This window comes from Kryptolebias marmoratus, linkage group LG4 (assembly GCF_001649575.2).
Source record: "Kryptolebias marmoratus isolate JLee-2015 linkage group LG4, ASM164957v2, whole genome shotgun sequence".
Taxonomy (NCBI): Eukaryota; Metazoa; Chordata; class Actinopteri; order Cyprinodontiformes; family Rivulidae; genus Kryptolebias; species Kryptolebias marmoratus.
In genome coordinates, this window is record NC_051433.1 from 2,174,527 (window position 1) to 2,191,284 (window position 16,758).

The following is a 16,758-nucleotide window of genomic DNA, read 5'->3' on the forward strand; positions in this document are numbered from 1 at the left end:
TAGGAGAGTGAGAACAATTTGCAAGCAATCCAGCTTACATCACATCTCAGCTTTAAAAGCTCAACTCCACACTCTCTATTTCTGAATTGAGAAAGCTCCTCGGATGAGAAGCGAAACGTCTTCAGCTACAGAATAGAAGTCCAGTTTGTTTTTGTTTTTTAACTTTTTTTTTTTTTAATTTACCATGGCCTGGATGACTGAGAATCTACACCAGCAACATGTCTGATTGGAATCTTTCTGGCTGTTTTCAATATGAACTAAATAATTAAGGCTTGGTGTTGGTTAAATATTGCTTTGCACATCTGCGCTTCAGGTTTATAGTAATGGGGCATTCTTCCTATACGGCAGCGCTGTGATTAATAACTCTGCAGAACATAAACACACAGGAGACTTTAAGAAGAAACCAGAAAATGATGTGGTTGCATTCTTGTGTTTTACTTAAACATTTTCCTTTATCTTCTGTACTGTTTTCTTATATCAGCAAAATTCTAATTTTACTCCAAATTCCTGCAAATTCTAATTAAAATTTTAATAACAAAATTTGACCTTTTCCTTTAAAACAGTGAGTTTCTACTGTAGGTCTTTCTGACATGTTTACTGGAAGCTTTCCTCGTTGATTTCTATAGTTAGAAGCTGCTCCAACTACTTTTAAAGTATTTTCTAAGCTTAACCACTTATTTTAGTTCATGTAAAAACAAATAAATAAATAAAATAAGCAATAAAAATGATCTATTTGCTTGCAGTTTGTGAATTCTCTCCTCTCCAGTTTATGCCTGTTTCTTTCCTTCTATCTTCTCCATATTTTGTGAGCTGTTGTTATGTAGGCAGATGTGTGGGTGTGTTCTGAAGATGCAAAAACAACTGAAATCATTTGGCTTGTCTGACAAATAAAAACACAAAGTTGCTTTTCAGACCTAAATCCCAGATTTCTTGTTTTTTCCTCACATTTTTACGAGCTGATATATTTATGTGCAGATTTGCTCATTTAAAAAAAAGCATATTGTTTTCAATAAATGTGACATAGAGAGGAAAGAGAAGGGTTAGGGTGGAGAGACAATCATAAATCTAGTTTTATTTTCAATTAATAATAAATAGAAACTCTTGTATCTCCTTCGGGGTGCTGCGTGACGCTCTTATTGTGGAGGAGTTCGCTCCGTTTGTTCTATATGTGTTGGGTTTTGTTAATTAGATGCAGACAAACTCTGAGGACAAAATCATTTATTGAGAAACCTTTTGACTGTAGAGGTGAAGCTTGCAGCTCAGACAGGCTATCAATTAGGCCATGCAATTACAGCAGTGATGCTAGTTTCCAAACTAATGAGCAGAACCTGGAAACTAAAACCCTGAAAAGGCTCCAATAAGAGATTGAATACTGAATAATGTGGAGTTGTGTTTTAATTGCCACCTTACAGGTAACATCAGAATAAATTCTAACCATGTATGACAAAGGAAATACTGTACCTAAAATAGAGCGTGGCCGTGTGGGTGGAGGTCGACTCGGTACCACTCTCAGCTGACTCCAGTTTTCAGTTCGGAGGCTTCCCCAAGACAGCGAGGATGTGTTTGTCAGCTGGTTTGCTGAAGTCCTGGACAGTATTTGTCCTCCTCCCTGCTCACCTATTATTTGTTACCTGTCATGCTGTTTTCTTTTTCCACCTCTCACCTGTCCTCATTTTATCCTCCCCTGGGCTGTGGGCTGTAATCTCCATCTGCTTCAGCATAAACTGTTTTATCCTTTCTTTGACTTTTACCCTCGTCTGATTTTGTGCATTTTCTCATCACCCCTCTCTCATCCTACTTGTTGTTCTTACCTCACACTTTTTCTCAGATGTACACTTAAAGTATGTCTTTTACTTTCCACATCACTGCTCTTCGTTCCCCTTCCCCCCCTTTTCCTCCAGTTTTTCACCTCCACTCTTCATTTCAATACCCCATCTTGTTCCTTCTCCTCCTTATCTCTCTATTCTTCTCTTCCTCTGCAAAGCCCAAGCATTTGCAGCTTTGATCTCTCTGTCATTTTTTTCTAAAAAAAAAAAAAAAAAAAAAAAACTCCACTCCATCCTCCTGACTCTGTTACCATGACAGTAAGAAGAAGAGAGACCTTTCTGGAGTCTAGGGAAGATTTTGAGAAAGAGCCAGCAGTGGATCAGGAGATTTGGAGCATTGAATTGGTGCAGGACAGGTTAAACAGAGGCCTTTCCTACTCTACCCTGGAGTTTATTTCTAACATATATTGTTCTTTAAATATTTCTCTGCCTAAAACTACTAAGATAACCATGAGGCCATCAGGCTGAGAGAAAATGAAATAAATGACAGGTTTAAATGCAAACAAAGTGTTTGTGCACTTTTTTGTTTTCAACCAAACACAATGTTTGTCTCAATGTTAAGGGGATAATCTAGTCATTTTTAAAGTGGTGTTTTGTCAAATAGTTATTAGTATTTTTTCACAGAGTGATTAAAAGACATAACATGAAATCCACTCTATTGCAATACTTTTATTACAAATAATATTTAGAGAGCTCTGGCCAGAACAAACAAAAGAAAGAGAAAGCCTTGAACAAGCAGTTGACCGTCAGATTGGGGCCATTTCCCCTAAACCCATGATCCCCAAACTTAACAGGACCACCAGCAGTAATAATTGGGAACATTTTCCTAATAAAAATAAGATGGTACAAAGCTGGAGTCTGCAGTAGAAGGAGGGAGCAGGAGGGAGCACGCAGCACTCATCAAACCTCCAGCCTTCAGCCTCGCTCCTCTCCAGTGGGCGGAGCTTGTTCCTTTTAGTCTCACAGCCAATCAGAGGGCACAGTAATTAATTCATAAAATGACACAGCCATTGGTCAGTAACTTCTCAGCCCTGATGTCAGTCACAGAACAGAGTTTGGAGAAGGTTCAACCAGGCTAGGCTAATGGCTAACCAAACAAGGACCAGTTATTTATCGATTTTCACACTTATGAACCAACTTTTTCTTATCGCTGTGAAAGAACTCTACATTAGCCAATATTAAACTTTTTGCACTGTTTAGTTTGTCACTGTTTTCTCACCCAAATGTCTGTGTTACTAAGTGATGATATTCCATTAATACTGAGGCTGCTCAGTTCAACAGACACTAATCCAACAGACTGACACATCACAACATGCAGAGGTTTCATTTGCAAACGCAGAAGAACTGTTAGAAAACCACTGAGGTGTTTCTGAAACAAAAACTGAGGAATCATCCAAGAGTTCAGACCTTTATTATCCTTATGACACTTTTTCCTTCTTTCTTTACTTTTCAGCCTACGATAAACAGCCCTGTTACATGTTTTCTTGTTGGCATTTAGCATTTGCTTTAGTTCAGACAGAATAAATACTAAAGCTTTGCCTTTTCTCAACACATCGGTTTCTCTGCCAGCCTACCTCAACTGATCAATCAGCTGATTCTTTTCCACTCATTAAAACAAAAAAAAAAAACAAATCTTCAGACTGCTGTTTGCCTTTTCTTCAAGCTGCTTTTTAACCTCAGCTCCTGTTTATCAAACTGTGTCTGACTTCATCAATGCCTCATTTGTTTCAGCCGCCCCTCTTTGGCATCCTGCAAACAGAACAGAAATACAAATAACTACAAACTTCAGATAAAATATTTATTTAGCCACTGTGACATCAGTCGTTTCTTCTCAAGCCTTGAGTTGGTGATTTTCCTGCCACCAGGATGTTTTTTGCTCACCTGTCATTTTAAATGACTTCACTCTTAAAGTAAGGCATAACTGAAAACCTTTCTGCAGTTTTAGATGGACTCTTTAAAGTTAAACGTGTGCGCAGCTGTGATGAATGAGAGAATTAACAAGAGAGACGAGAAGCAAGCAGAGCAATTAGTCAAGCGTTAAGATTGTGTCAGTTTGTGTCCAAAACAAAAACAAGTTCAGTCCAATTAGCAAACTTTTACCAACGTATAGAAGGGTTTCAGTTGTGATTGCACTAAATATATATCCTCTTTTATTCTTCTGGTTGTCTGAACTGAACATTTATTTATGTTAATGTTGGTTTAAAGAGACGTACGTGTCTCCATCTGGCCGTCCATTTTCTTTACCTGCTTTTTTCTTCCAGTCAGTCTTTAAACTTTTATATGACCTCCTGAGGGTTTGGAAAATACTTTTTTTAGTTTAGACTCCACTGTTTCATAATATTTAACACATACTAAAAACTCCACAACTAATTGAAGGCCTGCAGACTTTTATACCAAGGTTTTAAACTACGATCACCTTTTAAATGACATTAAATATGATCATGAACTGTGTTGAGAGTGACTCTCAGCTACTACCACATCATATCTTAGCTCAGTATCTATACAGTTGACTGAATTACAGCCATTTTGGTGTTTTTTTAAAGATTGCTCAGTCGTGACGGCTGTTTTAAATGAGGTTGAGTAAAACTTAATCAGTTGTAGATGTATGCACATCCAGTGATTACTTTCTGTCATGTTTGCTCATGGATAGTGGAGGTACAGGACGGATAATCTCCTTTTATTGTAACAGAAAATGTATCAAGAATAAAATATATTTTTAAAGGTTTCTATAATGCAGATTTGTTTTCAGGGAGGAGGATTTAAAAAGAATGAAGGATAAGTAAATGTAAGTATTACAAATGAAGAAAAATGGAAGTGATGTTAGAGTAAAAGACGGTGAGAGAAAGGAAGGAGGCAGCTGCTGTAAGTTTGACTCCTTCCCACACAGAGAGGATGAAGAACAACAGAAAGAAAGATGGAGGGAGGTGGGGAGGGGGCTCCCCTGTTAGAGAGAAGGACTCGCTTTCTCCGTCTCTCCTTCCTCTCTTTGCCATGTGACCGGCCGGAGCTCCAATACCGCGCTCTTTCACTCTCTGCCTCTCTCTCCATCCTTCGCTCAGCTCACACTATGTCAGACTGAAGGGGAAGAAAAGGAGGAGGAGGAGAAGGAGGAAGAAGATAAAGAGCCAAAAAAAGGGAGAGGATGTTCTCGGTTTCGCTTAAGTGCCGGTTAGGGGTCATCAGACGCCGGATCAAGGGTACAGTGTGTGTTTGTCAGAGAGTAGACTGCTGTCAACTGTTTCTGTCAACTGCTCTGTGTGTGCATGTGTGTGTGTGTGTGTGTGTGTGTGTGTGTGGCTTAGATGCTTCTTTGCGCTTGTTTTTCTTTAATGCATTCTTGTACATTTTAATAGCATTTTTAAATCTCAGAATATGAGGCTTTGTGTGGAAAAAGTGTCCTGTTTCTTTGATTTGCAGCAGTTTTAAATTTCTGTGTGCAGTCATGTTTTTGTGTGTGTCAGTAAATTTGCATCCCGGCACTGTTTTTGTGTGTATTTGTGTGGATGTGTTGTGAGGAAGAGAAAAGAAACTTCCCTGCTGATCTTGAGTTTCTGACTTTCTCCAATCTGCTCCCCCTCTCGTACTTTACTCTGACAGTCTTTGTGACGAAGGGTGAATGTCGACAGGAATGATAATAATAAAAAAATCTACTTTAAGTGCTTTCACTGGACTGAAAGGACGTCATTGTCCTCTCAACAAGTCGCTTTTCCTAACCTGAGAAAGTAACCGTGTCTCAGCTGTGTACTGGGACACAAATTGCTTTTACTTTCCCACTGATTTGTACCATTGGCTTCTCAACAGGTTGCTTTTTGTTGTTAGAAATGTCTTCCTGATCTGACCACAAGCAGCTTTTCTGTTTGATTTGTTTCAAGAAGGAACTATGGATGACTCCTTTGTTTTTAGTTTTTATTTTACCTTAAACAAAAGCTACTTTTGTTTTAATAAGAGCTGGTAAAGTTGCATGATGGCAGCATGAACAATGTTGGGTTAGTTCATCTATCAGAGGTCGTCAGTCCAACAGCTGATGATTGACAATATATTTGCCACTTGTCTTTAAGTGTTTCCTGTTTGTTTGTTTGTTTTTGGAAGAGGGGTGGATAGCTTTGGTTTCAAACTAAAAACTTACTAAAAACTTTTTGACAAGAAATGAACCGGATCCATGTAATCAGCAACAAGCAGCTTTATAATGTTAAGAACAAACATGTGGTTAACATCTAAGATGATGCCCTCACTGTTACAGCATGGGATAGTTTTACAAGTTAAAACCTGCAGGAAAAATGTCTTCAAACAACATATTTCTGACAAGAGTGCATGGAGGAGGAGGTGGAGAAGAGAAACATCTCAGCACTCAGTTTAGTTGGGAAACTTAACCAATCGTGGCTTTATTGTTCTGAACAAAACTTTAACGCAAGAATAACTGAATAAATCGTGCAGGATAATGTGAAATATCACACAATATTATTTTAAGATTTAACCAAATTGGCTATGATGCCATGATCTTAATCTAAAACTTTGTCGTGAAAGGCAGCGGGCGACATGCATTCCTTTGTGGACTGCTGGGCCTTTAATTAAATTATGTTACACTTGTCAAACAAACAGCCTACAACTCTGAGACCAGATGTTGTTTTGACAGAGAAACTCAACCAAATAAATCCAGTTTCTAAAAGTTTACAGACAAACAGTCATATTTCCTGCAGGTTAGATTGACAGATTTGTGACAAGTTCACCTTTCTGTGAGTGTATCTGATTCTCCCTCTGCTCAGCCATCTTCTCATCTGTTTCATGATTTTACAACATAAAATATGTTATAAACTATAGCTTCTGGTTTGTATTTAATGACACTGTATATTTTTAGGGTTTCTCTTCTTCAGCACTTTGTATTTGAACAGTATAAAGTCTATAGAGTGGCAAAAAGAGTGGCTCTGTCCTGCAGAGCATGCCACGCTTGAACTGCCTCAAAATCCTCTTAAAGTACAAGTTTTATTTTTCTCACTTGTCAGCACCATGAAGCATATTTGCATAATTCACACCTGGTGGCTAGTTTGGGACAACTCATAAAAGATTGGATGTAGTCGAGCAGTCCTGTTTTTGTTTTAAGGCCAAAAGAATCCAAGTGGCAGCCATAAAAAGAGCTGGCTTTATTTACAACACACAAAGGAGGGGAGCTTTAGTGACTCCTTTATTTGTTTTAGGAAGGAAATGCCACATTACCATTTATGAAAAAAGAGAAGATTATTTTGTTCCACAGTTTTCTGCAGCTGCAACAATTGGTTCAATGCTTGACTTTTTGAATAAAATGGAACTTTTCAGTATTTGAGCAAAGGCACCTCTGTAGATTTTACTTTTCTAGTTACCAGCTATGATAGTGACTTAACATTAGTAATATTTTAATAGGATACATGTATTTGGGGTTTTATAAATCAATAACAAAAGACATGTTGTGAACAAAGAAGCAACCTTGTTAAATACTTTATGAGCAGTTTCATCAAACAAAAACACACTATTTGATGAGGTTTTTGCCCGTGTTCGTGTCACATGTTTGTTTTTATCGTTATAAACCAGAGAACAGAATTTAATGAAACCTTTAGGAAGTAATCACTGGGTTGACATCTACAACTGATTAACTTTTGGACTCAACTAAATTTAAGATGGCTTCCACAGCTAATCGGCTTTGTCCTACACAGATATCAAGCTAAAGTTTGGTGTGGTGGTAGCTGACAGCTCTAACAGATCACAAGTCATCATTTTATAATATTGTGTATAATGTTTTATCAATGTTTGACCAAAAACAACTAAAACTCCTTTATTCTTAATCACCTTCACCAAGGTGAGAACGCTAAACTCCAAAACTAATGAACAGATTTTAATGACGTTTTCAGGAAATGTTGGAGTTGTCACAAATAAACAAGTGATTAAATGTTGAAGCTGATCTGAATTAATGCTCAGGCTTTGATTTATAAAGTGATCAGTGAAAACTTCCTATAAAAAAAACTACTGGAGGCATTTTTTGACTGTTTGACAGTGAGTGACATTCCTGAGCTGAGACAGGAGCTTTCTTAGGAGGCGCTGCAGAAAATTCTTTTTTAATATTACAGGATGTAAACCTGTTGTAGTAGGAGAGCCAAAATAAGATGGTAAATGTTCACGTCTGAGACTTTTTTCTCAGGTTGTTGAAGATTTTAATCATCTTTTAATCTGAGTGTGTGTCATCAGTCCACCAGGAAGCAGTGTGAGGAGAGTTGGTTTGTCATGCTTGGGACTGAATGTTTACAGTTTTTTCTGGGGTTTGAGACGCAGTGTGAGATGTATAGTTGTTTTCTGCTGAAGCTCGGGGCCAGTTTTCTTTGTGTGTTTCCTAGTGTGTGTTTTGAGGACTGATCTCCAAATCTCTGGAAGCTGCTGGGACCACTAAACTTCCATCCTCTCCTTATCTGTGTGTGTGTGTGTGTGTTTGCTGGCTTTCATTATAAATGAGGCCTCGGTGCACCATTCAAGGTGTGTGTCTGAGGTGTGTGTGTATATCTTTAAGGTGTGTGTGTTTGAGGTGAGGTGAGCGGTTGCATTGTCTTTTTTGTGTGTTTTAACTAGAAGTTAGATTTTTTTAAAAGATATCGATAGATAATTAGTGTTTTGTTTTTTTTTATGTTTGGAGCATTTACAAACAGTCAGTATCTTACCTGCAGAAGACAGCAGTCAGAGTGATTGTAGTTTGGAGAATAAAGGAGAATTTTTTCATGTTGGGCTCAAGCTAACAGTGACTCCAAGTACAACATACCTGTCTAAACCGACAAATATATTTACACTTCCTCTCAGGTTTTTGTTAGTTTTCTTTCCAGGTCAAGATCAAGAACATTTGTATATATATATATATATATATACATTTATATATATATAATTTTAGCTATATTCATATGATTTGTACTTGTTAAAAAAAACAACTTAAGCCTGAGTTAAAAGTTTTAAAATGAGCAATAAGGAATGCTAAAAGTTGGTATTCTTCTGGATTCTCCAAACTGTGATCCCTATGACTGACGTCTACTGCAGGTAAGATATTGACTGCTCATACTAAACACAGTCTCACCTCAAAAACCTCAAACTATCACTTAAATCTTTATGTGTGGGTGTGTGTTTATAAGGCGACCTTGTCAGTATTTAGCAGCGTGTGATGAGTCAGGACCCGTCTGTCTGATCAGAGTTCAGTTCTCCGGGTTCTCCAAAACAAACTCGGCCTTCAATCGAGGAAGAACAACTACAAAGGAAGAGGAAGAAGAATTTTAAAATGCATCATTAATTCTGGAAAACTCCTGAGTGTAGGTTGTTTTTCAGTGGGTGCAGAGATCACAGAGCAGAGGTGTTTCTGGGTGATTTACATTAAAGGTGGACAGGTTAGGGATCTAAACGCACATGTTGCTAAACTCATAGACATTCATCAAACTTCTCATTCAGTTATGCTCATTTTTAATAGGGAGGCAGAAAAGTCTAGTTGTGTGAATACTGATTATAGTTTCCTCAGTACAGTTTTTGCAATCAAACTACTTTCACATGACCAGGAATCATGTGCCATGACTTTTTGATTTTCTAACTTTTATACTTTTTTTTAATAATTAAAATTGATGAACAACTATTTTCCCATACATGCACATTAAGATCTCTTTAATTCCTTGAAAAAAGTGTTTTCTGAAATCGTCTTCAGCGTGCTCTCTCTGTCTTTGTCTTCTTCTGCTTCTGTTTTGCTAATTTTAGCCTTTAGCAACAGTTTTGATGCATTTAGCTTTTAGCTATTTTTGATATCTTTACATTTTAGCTACTGTTAGCCTTCAGATGTGGTTGGCTTATTTTGGCTTTTGGCTACTGTTTTAATATATTTAGTTGTTAGTTTTTGTTTAGCTATTTTTGTTTTTTAGCAGAGTTTTTGCAAATTTTAGCTTTTGATTAAAGTTGAACTGATTTTAGTTTTTAGCTGCATTTTTGTTAATTTTACCATCTGTTCTGGTTGTTTCAATTTGAATACATCAATGAACAGTTCATTTTTTAACACATTTCAAGAAAATCTTCCAGCTCTCAGGATTCATGCTGCATTTTAGCAGAAAATACAATTTCTGTAGTTTCATATGAGTTTTACTTTCATGTTTGGCAACAACTTTTCTGCTGCCAGTGAAAGAAAACGGGCTAACATGGCTTCCATATTTATGCTCACTTACAACACTGCAGAACAATTTGTTTGTTTGTTGAGGAGTTTTTACATGTCAGAAAAAAGTCGAATGCTGAATCTCCTTAAGGTTCAGATTTGGAGCCTGTAGGAGGTGGAACAGATCATGATCTCACTGGATATGTAACATTTCATCATCACAAAATATGACTCATGCTTTGGCATCACTTTGTTCTCTGCTGAAACATTGATTATAAAAACAACCACAGCTGCATTTATTTCCCCTGGTTTAACATCAAAGTGAAGAAGTTATCAGGATACTGCACAGGGAGATGCAGAGAAACAATCGGAGGCATTGGGACAAGAAGTTAGCTGTGATCTTTAATCACAACTAACTGTCAATAATTTCATCAGCCTTGTTTGGAAAAGTTAAAATAATGTGACCAGAAGGAAATTAAACAAACTTGTGAGAAGGGCGACCTTTTTGACATTCTTCTAAAATCAATCAGTCTGAAGATCATGACTGATGTGGATTTGAAGATGTTTCAGATGAAGCAGGAAATTAACCTTTGTCTCTGCTTCATTGCTGAAATTCAGCTTAATTACCTAAAACTATTAGTTTTATTAGCTTAAACTTCCAACATTCTGAACCGATCAATCCTCCCAGTTTCATCACTTTGTTCTTTGATCAATGAAGCCCACAGAGCAATAATGTCAAGAACTCTTTTTTCACATTTTTATTTAAAAGAACATCTGCTCTGCTGTTCTTTGTTCCCCCTCAGAAGTCAAATATGTAGTTTTTTTTAACTGTTATTTCCATTAAATCTGGTTCCATAAATACCAACACGGCGTGCAGACTGCAGATCCTGAGGCGGGAAACCCGGAGGATGTTGACACCGGGGATGTAAATGCTACATCGCTGCTGTTTTTAGTGCCAAACACGCTGAGACAAGATCTGAACAAAATTATAAAATAAAAATATAGATTAATTGCTAACACTTTAGGGTAAAAATATTAACCGTGAAGAAGTTTCTTGTTGCCTGGAATATTAGGAGCTTATCAATCATAATAAAAGATTTATCAGTTACTTACTCTGACCTTTTCTTTATCTGATACATTTTTTATTAAGTCTTTTATCACAATAATCTCCTCGGTTCTTATTAATGTTGAGATTGTTGTTCTTGAAAAAGGCTCTTTATTTGCTTTCCTAAAAATGGGGAGTATGATTTAGGATTAAGACAATAAACTTTATCTGCTTTATTACCACTTAACAAACATGATCTATTCTAAAACAAGACATTTAATTACAAATATTCACTGTTGCCAAATCTGAATGTAGTTTTTCTGACTCACATCCTGTTCCTCATGCTGACGTGAGGTTTTGTTCACGATTGTTTTGCCGAAGAGAAGGATTCAGTCTTATTTATTGTGCTGTGGGGCAAAAACCAATATGATGAGTCTGAATCGTCTGTTTATTGGGTTAGTAAGAGTTCCTTTTTTGTTTCAGCTCCTCAGACTCGTGACTGTCGCGTTTCCTCTCAGCAGACTTCATCAGTCAGAGTGACAGGGCTTGAAAGCCTCCTTTGTGGATTATTGTTCAGTCATTTGAGTTTGCAGGTCCGTGATACAACAAACTGTAACAGCTCTGCTGCCTCACTTCATGTAAACTTAAATCTTTTCTGATGATTTCTGGCCTTTATGTGCCATCACTGAAGTCATTATTCACTTATATCCTGCTCTGGATGAGCAGAAATCCCTCAGCTCATCTTTTTTTGAATGGTATTATGTCAAATAATTGTCAAAATTAGGACTAAGCTGTCAAAAGAAATTATATATTTGCTATTTTCGGCTGACCTTGAAGCTACTCGCTGCAAAGTCACAAAGACCAGTCAAAACAATTCATACGGTAATTGATAGTTAACATGTTTTTAAATTAAAGTTTGTAAGCAACATTTATGCCAACTACCACATGTGTTTGTTTACCTACAGAAACAATAAAAGTAAGGAAAATCAGTCAGTAATGGTGGCATCCATGAAGAGCTGTTTGGGATGGAGAACTGAGGATTTTGATGTATTGTTTACGTTGAGTGCGTACCCACATTTCAGACTTGCACATCAATATATAAAGAAACTACTGGAGTAAACCTTTTCAAGCTTTATTATTTGATAAAGTTCAGGATAACCTTTTTAAGTTTGATTTCATAGTTTTCAATGAGTACATTTGACTTAGAAAAAAGTCCATTTACTCGAACAGACAAAAGGTCAAATTGTCTTTCTTTAAAAGGAAATCAGTGTCTCTTTTCTCTGTCTGCTTCGGAGAATGTTGGCAGATTAATTGCAGATGTGCCCTAATCAGTCATTTTGAGGTTTTATGAAATGAAAAGGTCACAAGTGTTGTGTGGTTATTAGCTGAGAACTTTTTTTTTTCTGATAAATTACAAAGAAAAATCTATTTCAATCCTGCTGTTGCTAAGAAACTTGCAATTTGTAGTTCTCTTTTCTTACAAAGTCACTTTAAGTGAGTTCACAAAAGACAGAAAAATAACAAACAAAACCATTTTTAAAGATTATATTTCTTTTTCTTTCCCTCGTTTTTTTATCTAACAGGTTATTTTTACTGCATTAATAATGACAGCTCTCTCATCCCTGCAGGGATCCTTTTATTCACCTCCCTAATGGAAAATTAGAACATAAAATCTTTCGCAGAGCAGTATTTTTGATGCTTAAAGAGGATTAAATTTAAGTACATCTTTAACTAAATTATAGAATTACACTTTTACAGGAAGATGATGCAGCGAGGAAGAAGGATCGTGACGCTTCTGCTGGATCTGTTGATTTTTAAAACTTTTTTTTTAGCTTTCGAAATAAGAAAAATCTTTGCTGGCCTGCATGCAATAATAGCTATATATATATGCATATGTAGGAGCTAATTTATTTATTTTTTTATAGAATATTGGTTATTTTAGGAGACTTTATGAGTTAAACTGACCAAAATAAAAGCGGATTAAACACAAACGAGTGAAGCATCTGGGAACAGATAGCATCATTTTCTTTAGGAGTGTTTTTATTATATAAGTTGTGGTATTAAAGGTTGCTCCTGATGTTATTTTTATTATAATTCCCAGGAGAAAACAGCAGCTTTAGCATCAAAGCCCTGAGAACTCTGTAAAAAATCAAACAGGACATTTTTATAAATCGGATATCCAAATTAGTGCTTGACAGAAATATCACAGAACAGAGTAGGAGGCATTCATAATAGATGAAAGAGGAGTGGAAGTGCAGTAATTAAGATATTAAAGCCAATTTGCTTTAAATATTTGATTTGACCTGCATTTAAACTCAGTTTAAAGGTTTTCACATGAGCAGTTAGATCAGAATCAACACTCCTGTGTTGGATTTTAAATGTTTCCAGGAGGAAGATCAACAGTTGGAAGCCTTTATAGAAAAAATGAACAAAAAGAAAATGCACAACACTGCAGAGAAGTCCTTGATTATTTTAATGACCCACTTTATCAGCTGAATGTGGTTCACTTTAATGGTCACTTCAGTTCAAGTTAAACGAATCAGATCAGTCGGAGGAACTCAGGTAGTTTTATTGAGATAAACCCACAGAGAGGAGTTTTTTCCTGTGGAAGTTCATAACGTGGGCTGATTATACAGTTTTAATCATTCTTTGGTGATTATTCAATCCCAGGAACAGCTGCACAAGTGTCAATTTAGCCGGAGAGGCAAGAAGTGCCAGAAAACTGATTGCCTTCAAACTGCCAGGGCTTCAGGATTGTTCAGGTCCTAAAAGGAGGCAGGCAGTCAACGGATGTGATAAATACCTGATTTATAAAACGGAAATGAGCCCAAAGTCTTAAAGATTTCTTAACATGATGATGTCTTGATGTAAAACTGTAAACAGAGAGGACTAAAACAACAACCCAGACGTGGAAAGGAGCGAATTAACAGAAAACTAAAAACAAAAGCAGAAAAAATCAACAAGATGAACAATTTTTATAACCTTCATAGTAAAAAATTTGTAAATGTTATATTTTATTATTTTTAATAAAAAAGGGCTTAGAAAAAAATATGCAAACAGAAAAGAAGAAAATACAGATTATATGAAAATGTTCATAAAAAAACAAATCACTTTGGAATATTCATTCAATCCTGTAAACTAAACTTGACTTTAATTCCCAAACATGCACAGACGTGCAGATTACATGTTCTGTATAAAAGCTGCTGGTTGCTGAACAAATAAACACCACATTTTTAAAACTTTAGCTGCTATTTTTATTGTATAATGTAACCTCCTGCAGCACATTTCTTGACACTTTTATAAGATCTGGAGTTTTCTTTACCACTGAGGTGTTCATGAGCTGAGATATAAAAAAAGATCTTTCAGCAACAGAAAAGCTTAAAATAATTTGAAATAAATCACCTTATTGTAATTATACCTATATACATGTAAAATAAAGATGCTGCCACTTTCTTTAAAACTCGTCATTCCAGCATTGTAGGGTTTGCATGTTTCAGTTGAGTTATTAGTTTTATATTCCAAACTGTTAAAAATTGAACAATTTTGATATTTGAGTTTAAAAGTTGTGTTTTTCTCTGTTTCTATTCACCTGTTGAACAAAAAGTTGCCTGCCGCCTAAAAGTTTCTTTGCTTTTTCTAAAAGTTTGCTTCTCAACACAAACTGAAACATATTTGTACTATTTTTGAGGTTTTTTTGCAGAAGTTAGAAATGGTATCATCTTAATAAATTCCAAAAAGATGGAGAGGAAGACAGGTGAAGTGTCAGAAACAGAAACTACGATTTTGTTTTTTTTAAAAACACATAAATTTACCAGCATTTTTTTTTTACCATTCACTTTAAGAGAGCATGAAAAGAGGGTGTGTTTACATGTCTGACACATTCCCTGGGGCAGTGGGCAAAAATAAATATACACAACTTTCCATGATGAGAATGACATCATTAATCAGGAATCGTGCAGTTCCTAAAACTGTCATTCATTAAGTAAATCCTGCCGTCCCTCAGAGGGGCCCTGAAGCTCCAAAGAGAACTACTTAATGCCGAGGAGGCATCAGACAACAGACTGAAGACGACTGACGCTCCAGTGCTCTGCCGTCGCCCTGCCCCCCCAGGACACATCAACACTGAGCTTAAATCAGGAGAAAGTGAATAAGCTGCTGGATGTGTTGGATTTAAAATGGACACTCCAGTGCTAACACGTATGAGCGTGCTCCTAGTTTATAAATTTATATTTAATTGCCTTCTCAGCTGCCTCCATCTCTACTTCAACAACTAGGGGCTCCGGAAAGTTTCAGGGGAAAAACAGCCCTGGGATGAAGGTAACAATGTCAGATTAGTTGAGTGTTGCTGGGATTTTATTTCAGCCTTTTTTTTATCCCTTTTCGCATTGTGTTTAATCTGCAGCACAGCTCCTATAATCTGCTTTAATTTGTCCCAAAGGAAAAATCGGTGCTGTTTGGAAACAAAACGTTCAGTCACACCCATTCATTCAGTCAGGAAGCTTTGGAAAGGCAGACACTCCTCACTATGACTGACTCATTTGCCTAATCTTCTATTTTGGAAAATAGATGGTTAGAGCTTAAAAAAAGTATAACTCCACGAGCAAAGCTCCTGGGTATAGAAAAAAAACACCTGCTTTTGGTCTAAATGTGCCTTAAGGTGGCTACGAAACAACAAACTAACAGTAAAAGCTCTGTTTCAGTTGCTCCCTCATGTGCAACATGGCCAAGGGACAAGGCATTGTTTGTTTTTGTAAATAAATAATAATGAACATTAGTATGATACACATGTGTAATAAAACAGCATTAGTTGTTTTATTACAAATAAAATGATGCTGAAAGAAATGTCAAACGATCATTAAATTACGTTTTAATTGTTTGTTTTTCTACTGTAGGCATTATGATGCATTCAGTGACAACTTCCAATTTTATTATTATAGCAAATTAAAAAAAAATAATAATTTTTGCTTTCTTTAATAAGTGTTTTATGATTCGTTAAAAAGCAATATACACAGTGAATTAACAGCCTTTTTGTCTGTCACTATAGTGGGATAAATTAAACACCTGATTTTGACCTCTGACAGTGCTGACACTTTCATCTTCGCCCTCGAAGCAGCGAAGGAACCACAGAGTGGTTCTGTCTGAACGGGAGCACTTCCTGTGTACTCTAATCCAACTAACAAAGCAGCTCCAGCATCTCTGTCTGCTTGCTCTTGGATTCAGGAGGATTTCGTCTAAGCTGCAACTCATCTTTACATCTTTGCATCTGATTGCACAGCACCAGGGCTGCAGAGCATTCACTGGTTGAGCTGAAGACATGAGGTCGTCTTATAGGGAACAGTAAGGGAAGGTAATGATCTTTACTGTGTGTCTATGAGCAGGAAACCATCTAAACATCGTCTACTTCAGAGGAATCTGCTGTGATTGTTTTAATATGAACCTTTCTTTTGAAACAATTTCAATAAAGAACAGAGTTTTACCTTTTTTGTTAGTCTTGCAGACCTTTTCCAGTTTTACTCATGTCTGAGTTGCATCCTCAAACAGCACTGAGGCAAAATTATGATCTTTTAATTATATTGCCTTTTTACTACTGTTACGTCTGCAGGGGTCTTTGCCCATTGTTTGTTTTTCTTGCAGGATTCTGAAGACAGGCCTTCTGCAGGTGTTGTCTGTTGTCTTGATTGGTGATCTGCAAATTTAAAGCTACCATGCATGCAGCTGAAGGGGGAGGCTTTTCTCCCTCCCTCCTCAGAACCCCAGTT

General features: G+C 36.6%; 1 protein-coding gene across 4 annotated transcripts in view; it reads left to right on the plus strand.

The window, feature by feature from the left end:
* grip2b (glutamate receptor interacting protein 2b) overlaps nt 1-16,758 on the plus strand; it is a 191,931-nt gene that overhangs the window by 100,242 nt on the left and 74,931 nt on the right. The window contains exon 1 of one of the 4 annotated variants that reach the window (XM_017429262.3): nt 4,908-5,023. The exons of the other annotated variants lie outside the window; for them this stretch is intronic. Within the exon in view, the coding sequence (XP_017284751.1) occupies nt 4,969-5,023 (55 nt within the window). The 5' untranslated portion in view covers nt 4,908-4,968. Of the gene's footprint in view, nt 1-4,907; nt 5,024-16,758 lie in introns of those variants that run through there. 4 annotated transcript variants of the gene reach the window in all.